Source organism: Haemaphysalis longicornis, unplaced genomic scaffold (assembly GCF_048455015.1).
Source record: "Haemaphysalis longicornis isolate Haplotype H1 unplaced genomic scaffold, Haemaphysalis longicornis Haplotype H1 scaffold_2, whole genome shotgun sequence".
Classification (NCBI taxonomy): Eukaryota; Metazoa; Arthropoda; class Arachnida; order Ixodida; family Ixodidae; genus Haemaphysalis; species Haemaphysalis longicornis.
Genome location: NW_027526295.1, coordinates 157,116,577 through 157,128,910, shown reverse-complemented (window position 1 = coordinate 157,128,910; position 12,334 = coordinate 157,116,577). Strand labels below are relative to the sequence as shown.

The window sequence follows — 12,334 nt, the reverse complement described above, 5'->3', positions numbered from 1 at the left end:
CAGGAATTCTGTTCTCGTAGGATTTCGTTATCGAGGGGTTTGACTGTTCTACTACCACAGTGAAAAGCGATGACCGGAACTTGTAAATAAGCAATTTCAAACCTAAGGCAGTGTGTGATGGTGTGTCCTTCAGTGCTTACATATAAATCCTCCTTTGGTTCAAGCCTTGCACAACGTAGTGCAAGCTTTGCCAATTGTTTCTACACGCACGCACTGGTAATAAATTTCCAGGTAGCACAATCTCCTAGCTAGAGTACGTGACATTTCAAATTAGGCTTGAGTGGTACGTTATGTGACTGACATAAGGCACTTGCATGCGAGTGAACAAAGTCCCTGTGTTAGGCTAATTGGGCTCCATGCTATAGGGCCTTTTCGTTGTTGTTTCCTTCTTCTTCTCTCTCTCTCTCTCTCTTTTTTAAAGTTGTTTTTCTTTTATGCTTTAGCTTATCATGCAGGAGAAGTCATGTGCAAAATTGCATGCCCTTTTGGGGTAAAAGAAAGCAAAGATATGCTTAAACGTCTCTCACAAACTGGTTTGTTAAAGTGGAAAATTTTTTCGGATTCGGATGCAAAACTCGTACACCAAGTGTTATGGTCGTTTGCACACTTGAAACCCTTCTTTTCACGGGTTACACTGGAGGAAGCAGGGCAAACCTGTAGGGACTCTAAAATTGCTGGGAGTTCTGCTTGTAAGAAGTCCAAATTGTCGGCATTATTGCTGGATATGGGGTGGGCATAAAGGGAAACAACAGTGTGTATTACTGAAACCCAAGAAGTGCAAAGATGGTCAAGGAAGCAACAGCACGAGTGCTTGATTGTGCTTGAAGTTCACACTTGTGTCTTAATGAGGCGTTCCACCAATGAGCTCATCTGGCCATTTGTTGAGTTCCTGTGCTCCAGCCCTGCAAGGGTATTTGCCTACCCACATGACTGTCAGTGCTAGAAGTGACCTTGCCAAGTGCAGTCTAGTCACTGGCTGGAAAAGGACTGTCTTAAAGGTGAAGCTTTGTGAACTAAAGCATCTGAAGTGGACGACGCAATTGTTTAAAATTACAATAAAACCTTGTTACAAGAGACTCCCAAGGGACCCGGGAAACGTGTCTCTTGCAACGAAGGTCTCTTGTATGCAGTGTTGCTAACATGGCAAACACAGGAGAACCAACCAAACCGCTTTCATTCAAATATCTCTTATAACCAAGTGTCTCTTGTAACAGCGTCTCTTGTAACGAGGTTTTACCATAACACTCATCCTTGGAAAGCAAGGGGCTGCACTCGTTGCAATGATGTGATTCGAATTGCGTGTGTTTTACCTGCCTGCCTACTCTGCAGAACCGAGAAGCCAAGCAACCCGCAAACAACCACTGTGTTGACGAGAAACTTTTACTTTGAAGATCAGCATAGAATGAGGGCAACCCTGATTGGGTGAACCCCTGGGAAGTAACAGTAAACAGTAGTAGGGCAGGTCTAATAATACTGTGCTTACACCTTCCGCATCAGCGACTGAAAAATTGCATTGAACTACAGCTTTTTTTTTTCATTTGTATCTGTCGTCTTCCCCATCGTTGCTGTTTACCTGCATAGTCGAGAGTTTTTACATTTGTTGAAACATTGTGTTGCCGTTGAATTGTGTGGGTGGTTGTGGCTGGGCCGCCCCTGGTGCGTGTAATGTCTGATGGTCTCGCCCCCTCTCTCCCTCCGTGCCCCCCCCCCCCCCCCTCCCCCTCTCCCAGTTCCCGAAGCTGTCGCGGCTGCCCTTCCCGGGCAAGAAGACGTTCAACAACCTGAGCCGGCACTTCCTGGAGCAGCGGCGGGGCCAGCTCAACAGCTTCCTGCAGCAGATCCTGCAGCCCGAGGTGCTGGCCGCACACACGGGGCTGCGCGACATGGCCCTGCACTTCCTCGAGCCGGGCACCTACGAGAAGGGCAAGAAGCAGTTCGCCCGCACGGTGAGTGCTGCCTTTTTTAAGACTGTCGGAAGGGGCGGGAAAGGGAAAAAAGGAAGGCGGTAGGCATCTGTTTATTTTGAGGACTTGGAAAGAATCAAAGCGGTTCACCAGGACAGGAGGCACCACTTGTTATATTGAAATTGGCAGGAAGAGGTGCAGCTTGTCAGAACGGGGGTAGCCTTTGTTTCTTGCGAGGGCGGGGAAAGAAAAGGAGCAGCTCGACCGGATGGTGGGCATCCTTTTTATTTGGAAGACAAGGACAGGCAAGTTTGCCGGAATGGTAGGCACCCCTTATTATCAGGAGGGCCCATGTGCGCAAGGTGGTTTGCGTTTTACTAATAAGTAAGAATCGCAGCCAACTGTTGTTTTTTTACAGTAGTGAAATGTTGCAGGGGCACTGCAAAAGGCTGACCTATGTGAGCTTTAAAATTTCATGATGATACTTTCAGTAGCTTTTGTGTTACCAGGGCTTACGCATTTCCCGCTCATGAGGAGCCTAGCAAGGTGATGAAACTTGGTAGGGGGCCGTGAATGCTCATACTCGGGTACAATTTTAGAATGACAACGGAAGTGGCTGCTGCGCCTCATCGCTGCAGCTGGCTGTTCCCCCATGCAGCACGAAGAGTGCATTACGGCAAGTATTTTCAAAGTGACACAAGCAATTTTCATTATTTTCGGCAATTGATCTGCTTCTGCACTACAGCAGCAACACCAAGCAAACTAGGTGAGAAAGAGGAGACGATGTCACGCATAAAGCGTAGTCACCTTTCAGAAGGCAGGCACACATTGAAATCCGGTTCCGTCCCTTTTGCAGAGTGATCCGTACAGAGTATGCCTTTTTTTTTTTTTGTAAAGAGAGCATTATTTTTACCTGTACAGATTACAGTGCAACTGACTGTGCTGAAAGTATCACGTAAGATGATGGCCCTAAAGTGAAAATGTAAAAATGTTATATTCCTCAGAACACTCCATAGGAGTGAAATTAACAGGGTAAAAATCTGTGCAGTGGTTTTTATACTGCATTTTTCACAAGCAGCAAAGAACTTGAAAAATTCACTTGTAAGCGACGACCCCCAAATTATACAGGGAACTGTTTTTTTAGTGGGCACCAACAGCAAACTCCTTGCTGTCTTTGCTTGGGAGTGGCATTCTGGCGCTCTGCCGTGTAATTCGGGGCTGAAGGGATGTCTTTTAAGCTTATTGAAGGTCCTTTTAATGTGTGAGAATCTCATGAAAAAAACAAATGCAAAAAGAAATGGCACCCACAGATCTGCATTACCAAAAGCATGGCCAGAGACCATCACTAAAATTTCCATAGGCAGCATGCAGCCTGAAGCCCCTTATCAAAATTACTGTAACATATTTTTTCTATTTTATATTCCTATTCAGGTGAGTCACCATCATACCCTGACACTTTTTGGCCATGACACCCTGACCCTTGCCGAAATTCCCACTGTTTTGCAACATACCCGGTCAGGTCGATTGGCCAGTCATGATGGCTGCGGCCATCAAAGGCTCACGAATCATTCAAAAGATCCCACGCGTCCACTCCCAAAAGAGGAGAACTATGCGGGCTGGGGGGGTTAGCGCAACACCACATTTGTGTCTCACCCATCTTCATCAGAGCTCCTCTTCCTCGTCATTTGCAGCAAGTACTGAGAGCAAGGCTGGCTTGGAACACGACTCTGGGCTATTCCTGGCTGTCTCCTTTCAGGGCCTCATCTTCTTCTTCATCACTTGCCTCCAAGCTGCGGGTACCGATTGACGTCGTAAGGCTTCAAAGCGTAACGCTAGGCCTAAACTCCAGCGCATACCCTGCAGTTGCTACTGTTAGCCTAGTAATGGTCACATCAAACATTGTTTGAATTGTGTAACCCACTTCTTTCTGCAACGTTTCAGAAGCATTTAGAGTGCTGGAATAAAGGGCTACGTGCGCACGCAGTTGCACACACCCGCGGGTGGTGTACTGGGCATTGCCTTATTCGAAGTCTGTGTGCGCGTACTCTGAATATTGTGTGCACACTCGGAAGCCAGGCGAAGTGTTGCATACCTACAGAGCAGTTCATACCCCCAGTGAGGTCTAAGGCAACGCTGTATAGGAAAGAATGTGCGCTATTACCGCATGCTATTTCATAGTTGGCACAGTCAAACCACCTCTAAATATTTATTGTAATGCAACGGCATTACGAGGCTTATTCAGCAATTTTCAGTGGGTACTGGCACCAGGCATGACTGGAAGTACGTCGTCAACGCTAACCAACAAGGACTGTGACGGCGAGCGCCCATATGAAGCTGAAAACGGGTGCAGTGACAACTTGAGTGTGGAAAGGAGGCGGCGGGCAGGTAGACTCGCTGACAACAGAGCAGAGAAAAAATGTGTGATTTCAGCCAGCACCATGCCTGTTGGTGCTTCTGACGATGAGTCGTCGTTTTTTTCTAAAGCAGTGTATAGGCCCGTTGCTCTAATTGCTGCCGGCTGAGCACCCGTGCCGTATCACTCATCATTGTGGCAGGGGCATGGGGAGAGGGGGGGGGGGGGGGGGGTGCAATTTAGTGCAGACCACTCAGAATATTGGCTGGGGCATCAGGCACTTTGGCAGGATACTCTGCCGAAGTTTCTTCCTCTTTCTGTTCCTTCAGCTCCGACTGTTAGCCAAGCCATATCAGCGTGCGCTTGTTGCTCGGCTTTGGAGCAAGTGAGCGAAAGGAAAGGAGACAGGACTGAATTTTTTGGCAGGTTCTCACTCATAGGTGTGTTTGTGTGTGCGTGTGTGTTCCTAAAGTTCACGACTGTGGTGGCATCCATCTGTGGACGCTGATGGTACTTTTAGGTGCGTGTGTGAGCGTGCGTTTTCCTAAGTTCACGGCCCTGGAGGTGTCCATCTGTGGATGCTAACAGCGCAGTCCTTCCTCTTGAAGACCCCCCCCTTCCTTGGGCTGTGTGCATGTGCAGGTGGGCTCCCTGGTGAACCCGCTGAAGTCATCGGTGCGCAGCATGGGCAGCATGGTGAAGAACGCCCCCGAGAACCTACTGGACGGCCTGCGTGACAGCATCATCAAGGTGCTGCGCAGCCGCCCAACGGCCTCTCCCGTGGACGTCATGATACAGGGCGGCAGCGGGAAGGTCGGGGCCAGCATCGACATCGAGGTCAGTCTCCTCCTCGCCCCGCTCCCGCTGCTGCTGTAAAAAAGGGTAGCCTCCCCTACCTTCTGAATTGAGATCGAGGGATTGTTTGAAGCCCTTCTCACCCAACATAAAACTATTTTTTTAATTGTAGAAAGCATTCGGATAAGGATTTCTTTTCAGTTCATTAGTTTTTGTGAAGTCTGTGCCTTTGTGTCACCACCTGTAGCGTGTTCTGCGGAAGTTAGCCAGTACTGGAAAGCGCACGGGTATTGATGAAATGGAGCTGTTCATTTAAAAAAAAAAAAAAAACGTTTGGGATGCTCTGCATTCTGAAGAAGGGGAGAAATTGTAAGGAAGTTTTTTGGTTCAGGACTTCATGTCAGTTTGACAGTCTTTGTGACGTCTGTGCTTTTGTGTTGCTGCCTGTAGCCTTCTGTACTGAAATAAAGCTGTCACGAGAGAAAGTGGGGGATAGAAGAAATGATGAATTATGCATTGAAAACGAAGAGAGGTGTTTGGAATGCTATGCACTCTGGAGAGGTGGAGGGGGCCATTAGGGGATTAGAGAAATGCGGTCTGTGTTTTAGGAATGGAGCAGTAGGCAGGCAGCTAAGTGGTGGCAACAAAAGTGTTTCGATTCTGCTCAGTATTTTTGCTTATTATTTTGGGAGTAGCCTGAAGAGGTCATCGGGTTAGCTTTCTTGTCGTAGCATTTCGTCGTGTCTCGGTGCGTGTGCTGCTGTTTGTTCCATCCTGAAGACCATGCACTTGAGATCTCAGCATGAGCGTCGTCCACTTTATTTACGCTGACTGCATCACTTGCACAGTTTTGTCAAGAAGCGGGCACTCCATTAAATGCAGAACTCTCTAAATCAGCGCTTCGCTTGCAGTGAAGCCTTGCGCAAAAGCCTTTTGGTGGCGCTCGACATTTAAAAGTTCCAGAGAGTTGTTTTTCTTCACCCCGACCGTTTTTTGCTTCAGACGCAGGACAACATTCCCCTGCGGATCATGCTCTTGCTGATGGATGAAGTGTTTGACCTGAAGAGCAAGAACCAGTGGCTGAGGCGTCGCATCGTGGTCATCCTCAGGCAGATTGTCAAGGCCACCTTTGGGGACACCATCAACAGGTCCGCTTCCTTGTTTACAATCCCCCTTGTTTCGGCAAGACAACATACGCGCCTGTTTTGTTTGAAAGAGCTAGCCCTTGATTAATCACACAGCTCTGATCCGGCCCAGAGGACCTTGACCTTAAAAAAATGGATGTCACTAATCTGCAAACTTTCAAATTTCCCGCTATGCAACGTCAGTAGTGACACCGTTGGGGAAGCACCAAAGACAGACTGACCAGCCAACTGCAGTGAAAATGTCAGCTTTCATCAGTTTTAGGGGCGAAGCCCCTTAAGGGCTAGGGCTGTGGCATCTCCTGTCGTCGTCGTCGTAATCGTTGTCGTAATCGCCGTTCGTCTCGTGTAGTCACGGTACTAAAACACCAGGAAACTTGTATACGCCTCGAGATTCGCGATCGCTGCGCCGCCTGCCGCCACTTCCCCGCGGCGTTTGCGGGATTAGCGCTGCGTGGCTGATAGGTGGTCATTCAGTGTTTTGGTTCTCTTTCGCTTCTCTTTGCCTTTCCGCGCACTAAACAACTTGTTAAGGTGACGTCTGTAAGCTAACTGCACATGTAGGGCGCTTAAAAAAAACAGCGGCGTCTTGGTGGAGCGCTCGAACGCCAACAAGAGCTACCCGGGGAAGGCGGTTCTGCGCGCTTCTTGGCCGCTCTTGCGGGCGTCGGCGACGGCAGCGGCATATGACCGCTGTCACCTTCGAACACGTCAGCACAAGTGAATTCTGTTTATTGTCACCTCGTTTAGACCTGATATTGGCACCGTAAGAGGTTGGTTCGTTTTGCAGCGCAGACAACAAATGCGGCTTTGCTTCGAATATGTACGTCGTAGAAAAATATGTTTCGGGGATGTGATAACCCAACAGCGTACAAAAACTTGTACCTTTTATGGGAATATAAGCCACGCGAAAATGTTAAGTACACTCAAAGGCTGTGCATTGTCAGATACGTGCCCACTCATCCATGCCTTATGGTAAGAACCAAGGTATATGTTAATGACCACGGGAAAATGAATGGTTTGCAAGTCAGGAGCAATAAATAGAATAGTCGTACGGGAATAAAAAAAAAACCCGAGTGCAGCTTCTGAAATGCTAAAGACGTTTGTTTGAGCAAGGTAGTATTCACCAGACCAACTAGATGCGAAATGCACTGATATTTCGCTAGACATGAGGGGGGGGGGGGGGGGGGGGGGTGAGGAGGAGGACGCTCAACTGTCGTTGTTTACAAATGCGGAGCGTAATCAACAAATTAACGTTTTATTAATCACACACACAACTGCGTGTTCACTTTTCGTTTGTTTTTCGCCTTCAACGAACAGCTGATCATTCGGCGGACGCATTTTTTGAAGAATATAGGGTAAGCAGTTCACAAGAAATACAGTGTAGACCATTTATAACGTAACCGCTTATAGTGCGGGACCGGATATAACACGGGTTTTTGTGACCACCGGTTTGCCTCCCATAGAACTCAATGCATAAGCATACCGCTTAAGATGCGGTTGGCCGAAGCACAATACCGTTTATAGTGCGGTTTTTCGGCGGGTCTGCTCATCGAGCGGCGCAGCTGGGGCATTGTTTTAGGGTAGCAAAAGAAAAAAAGAAATGATGAAATCGGCCATCTGACGCAGCGCGCACCCCTTGCTCTCCTCTAACTTCGACACAGAAGCAAAAAATAGGCACCCTTCAGTTCGCGCGTACGTGATAACCACAGCTGTCCTTGCTTGATGCACCTCGGAAGATAGCGACTGGCTCCCCGTCCGCGCGTGGCAAGTTGTTTCTATTAATCGTGAACCGCATGGGCCGTTTTCGCACACGAATTGTGCACATCGGCGCTGCGCGTGCGTTTTTTTCGTGCTCGCGTCTACGATTCCGCGCTGGCGGTGGCTTCTTCGCGTGGCAGTGGGAAGAGCCTGACGACTTGCACCAATGGAAAGACGCGCACCTAATGGCGAGAGATTCGAAGCGCTCCAAGCCGGCTAGCCGCGCCAGAGGTGTTTAGGCTAAAGTCCCTCAATCAGATGAAGGGACTTTAGTTTAGGCTTACCACCGCGGTATTTTTTGATGGACGCTTTCACAAGGAGCGTGGATGGCAGTTTATATTCCACTTTGCGGTCACATTATCAGCTCTTTTCTTGCATGAGCATCTTCGCTTGCGCCTCGTGCGGCATTTCAGCGAGCGGTTAGAAGTGGTCGCTGGAGCTGCCTGCACCACTTCACGGCCAGTGCCGACGCCATGTTGCCACCTCTTACCGCGCCGCACACATTACGTCAGTTGTATCCGCGCCGGCATCGGCGCGCCTGCGGCGTGCGCTGCACGTTTTCGCGAGAAATCGCTCCATGTGGTTCACGCTTTAGAATGTTGTGCAGATAAGCCACCGCTCTTCCCGAACACGCGAGCCGCGCGAAGATTTCCACCACCAGTACGTTGCGCTGATAAGCAGCCGCCTTCGGCATCGTGAACGCAAGGTGGGGTAAAAAAAAAAAAAATCCCGCTGGCCTTTCTTATCATGTCCTGCGGCATCTTCATAGACGCAAAAAACGCAGCCATGGTCTTTCAAAACACAAACACAACGGAAGTTAAAGCCGCACTTGCCGTTTGTAAGACCGCGCTTTTGCAATGTGTGAGACCCGGCAGCAGCGGCTGGTGTTAAAAATAATACGAAATAAAGACCCTTCCTTCGTTTTTAGGCGCTGTGCGTTTGGGTGATAAAAAATTTAGGATGACTTGAGAGGTAGGTGGCGATTTTGTTGAATTCGCGCACGTTTTGGTTATAGTGCGGTACCGCTTATAGTGCGGATTTTTGCGGCTCCCGCGACATACGTTATAAGCGGTCTACACTGTACGAGGTGTCGTTGAAAGAGTTGGTTGATTGATTGCAGGGTTTAACGCGCCGACGCAACGGAGACGATGAGGCACGCCGTAGTGGACGGCTCCGGATTAATTTTGACCACCTGGAGATCCTTAACGTGCCCCGAAATCTGGTACACACGGGCTCGTTGGAAGAGTGTCGTATCTGATAAGGGTCTCTGATTTCGGTTTATGCTAGATTCTGCAGTCTCCCAGTGTCATACGACGATGTTTCGAAGAAAAGTTTGGTCGCGGACGCGGATTACTCTATAAGCCCATCTTCGCGCTTCTCGTGGAGGATAAATGTAACAGATGAATTCTTAGCGAGCGCTCACCTACGTACGACCCAGCGTTAAATTTGCCGTCGTGTGCTGACCCCGGAGTGTAATTTTGCATTATCCATCGTACTTCTTTGGTACAATGTTTGCGAAATTTACGCCGCATTGGCTTGTTCAGGGTACTGACCAATATCTGATATGTGATATTGGCAGGCGTAACTTGCATGGTGTCAGGTATATACCCGAGTGCTCCGCTGGATTTTGTAGTGCACGAAGTCGATTTACATAATAGTGTGTATGGCCGCAACATGACCATCGGAGGAACACTGCTTACGGAGACACTGCCACTAAATTTCAGAGCAGCGGAATTGCAATCAGCTGCATGCAAATGCTGGCTTCGGGACGCCGGCCTGTGACACACGCCCGGCGCTTATATAGATCTTTCTAAGATCGCGTCATAAACGTTTATACTCTCGTGAACACACCAGGCTTGCAAACAGAGTGCCTGCTCCACGTTATTCGGTATTTCGAACGCGGACAAACGGTAAATCGGTGTCTTGAACGAGCCCCAAAAGCAACGGCGACAGGGGGGAGCGGGCCGGGGTCTCCCGCGCCTGCTTTCGAAACGGGCCGCTAGGGGGATTTCAGTGGCGCCCCTACAGGCCGCGCTCGAGGCGTATAGGCCTCATGCTAGCACGTAACGTCTACTCAAAGAACACCGGGACACTTGTTTACGCCTCACGCTAGAGAGCTTTGTGCTTCAAACACAGGAGACTTATGGAGCAAAGCTGTATACCTATACCCCACAGTGATTTCATCTCCGTTGGCAAAAACACCAAGGTGCCAAGAAGGCACTTATACTCTGCATGCTTTGCCCCTCACCAGGTTTCATGTTAGTGGAGATGGCCCTGGGTTTTTTGTTATTACCTCGCCAATAGTTTGAAATTTTCATTACAAATGGCGTGTCGTTCTGGCCTGGTAATCTTTCGAATGAAGAAATTGAATTTTGTTTTATGGTCTTTTTAACAACCATTGCAACAGAGTTTTACATCATGTTGTCTTTAATCCCGTGTGGTACATGCTTACTGGTTCTTCTTTACTTGCAGAAAAATCGTCGACTACGTTGAGTGGATGGCATCGACTGAAAAAATAGCCGAATACATCACAGCATTCAAGTAAGCACAATCTCTTCCTTTTATAGCAGTTGGCACCCTGTCACATTTTTGCTGGTAAGCAGATGTTGTTGGGGGTGTTCTCATATGTGCATCATACAAATCGTACTGTTTTTGGTGCACGTTACAGCTCTCCACTGCCATATTCCGCACATTAGGAAGCTGCTATATTGGTTGCTTCTGAGCATTTTTTGCAACGTTCTAGTTAAAATGAAGGAAAGTTTTGACATCCACCTAAATGCAGCCATACGGCTACAAAGGAAAGCTATACAGCTTTCTCAGAAACTTCGCAGTTGAAGAAAAATTCGTCCTGGTCCAGGATTCGAACCCGGGACCACTGCTTAACCGGAGCAGTCGCTCTACCAACTGAGCTAACCAGGAGGCTAGTCGTTAGTAGCGCAAAAGCGAATTGATCAACAACTGGAAGTGAAGGACAGGTGTTAATCGACCAGATTAATCGATCAGATGTCAAAACTTTCCTTCACAGAAACTTACTCCACCTTGGGGATTTCCCCTAAATCTGGTCGATTAACACCTGTCCTTCACTTCGAGTTGTTGATCAATTCGCTTTCGCGCTACTAACGACTAGCCTCCTGGTTAGCTCAGTTGGTAGAGCGACTGCTCCGGTTAAGCGGTGGTCCCGGGTTCTAATCCTGGACCAGGACGAATTTTTCTTCAACTGCGAAGTTTCTGAGAAAGCTGTATAGCTTTCCTTTGTAGCCATATGGCTGCATTTAGGTGGATGTCAAAACTTTCCTTCACAGAAACTTACTCCACTCCACCTTGGGGATTTCCCCTAAATCTGGTCAGTTCTAGTTAAAAATTTGGTTCTCTATGAAGTATTTATGGAGAATTCGAACTAACTAATTAGGCAGTGAACCAAAAATGCTTTACAGTGTCCATTAGTTCCACCCCTCCTATTCGCAAATTTTTTTTTATATATCACAGCTCATTTGGGACACCCTGTAATGCATACATGTGTGTGCGTGTATTTGTGTAGCATGCGTTGCGTTGTGAAGTCATGGTAACCGTGGCATGCGCTCCCGAAATTGCAGGGACGCCCTGTGGCCCAATGGGTTCCCAGCAGAGACGCGTCCAGAGAGGGACCAGAACACCAAGATGAGGACCAGAGTGGCAGCCAAGATGATCATGCTCTGCAGCCTCACCGGTATGCCTGATCATTATCGTTGCTGCCAACAGCAGTCAGCGATGGAATTTCTTTTTTTTAACAGTGAAGCTTTTAGCACGTCGTAAATTTTCGTGTCTGCGGTTGAAAATACCAAGAAATTGCAGAGCGCACGCACATGTGTATGAGTGCAGGCCTTGCGGCAACCGCACGGAGGTTAACAAAAACAATAAAATGCCGAGCGCTCATGTATGCGTGCCTCGCAGCGAGCGCCCAGCGTCTCCAGCGCACATTTGTGAAGCCGAGAATACCATCTTAGGGAGATTGGCCAAGGTTGGCAAAAAAAAACTCCAGTGTTCGCCATAATCATGGAAGCACTTGCTCGGAGCAAAAAAGACTCCAGCAATCGCCGTAATCGTGGCAACGCTTGCTCGGAACAGGAAGTGCATGTCTCAGCGTACGCCCTTCCAAGGTGATGTCCAGGGACTATCACTTTAAAGGGACACTGAAGTGATATGTAAACATTGCGGGATTACTAGCGCAAATTGTAGTCCGGAGTCCCCAGGCCATGTTTCGACCACTCTAGGCGCGTTTACGCGATTTTATTTAGTAGAAAAACTAATTCAAAAATGCTGTCCTCCTCTCTTTACGCTCGCCCATTTTCTGTGGCGTTTTCGTGTGACGTCAGGAGGGGATGAGCTGGCAATTGGCTGCG

At 48.4% G+C, this 12,334-nt stretch overlaps 1 protein-coding gene across 1 annotated transcript in view; it reads left to right on the top strand.

Annotated features, from left to right (window-relative positions):
- LOC144169377 (sorting nexin-13-like) overlaps nt 1-12,334 on the top strand; it is a 55,051-nt gene that overhangs the window by 30,518 nt on the left and 12,199 nt on the right. The window contains exons 20-24 of the mRNA XM_077698497.1: nt 1,731-1,946; nt 4,900-5,094; nt 6,055-6,200; nt 10,428-10,496; nt 11,549-11,661. Of these exons, the coding sequence (XP_077554623.1) occupies nt 1,731-1,946; nt 4,900-5,094; nt 6,055-6,200; nt 10,428-10,496; nt 11,549-11,661 (739 nt within the window). The remainder of the gene's footprint in view (nt 1-1,730; nt 1,947-4,899; nt 5,095-6,054; nt 6,201-10,427; nt 10,497-11,548; nt 11,662-12,334) is intronic.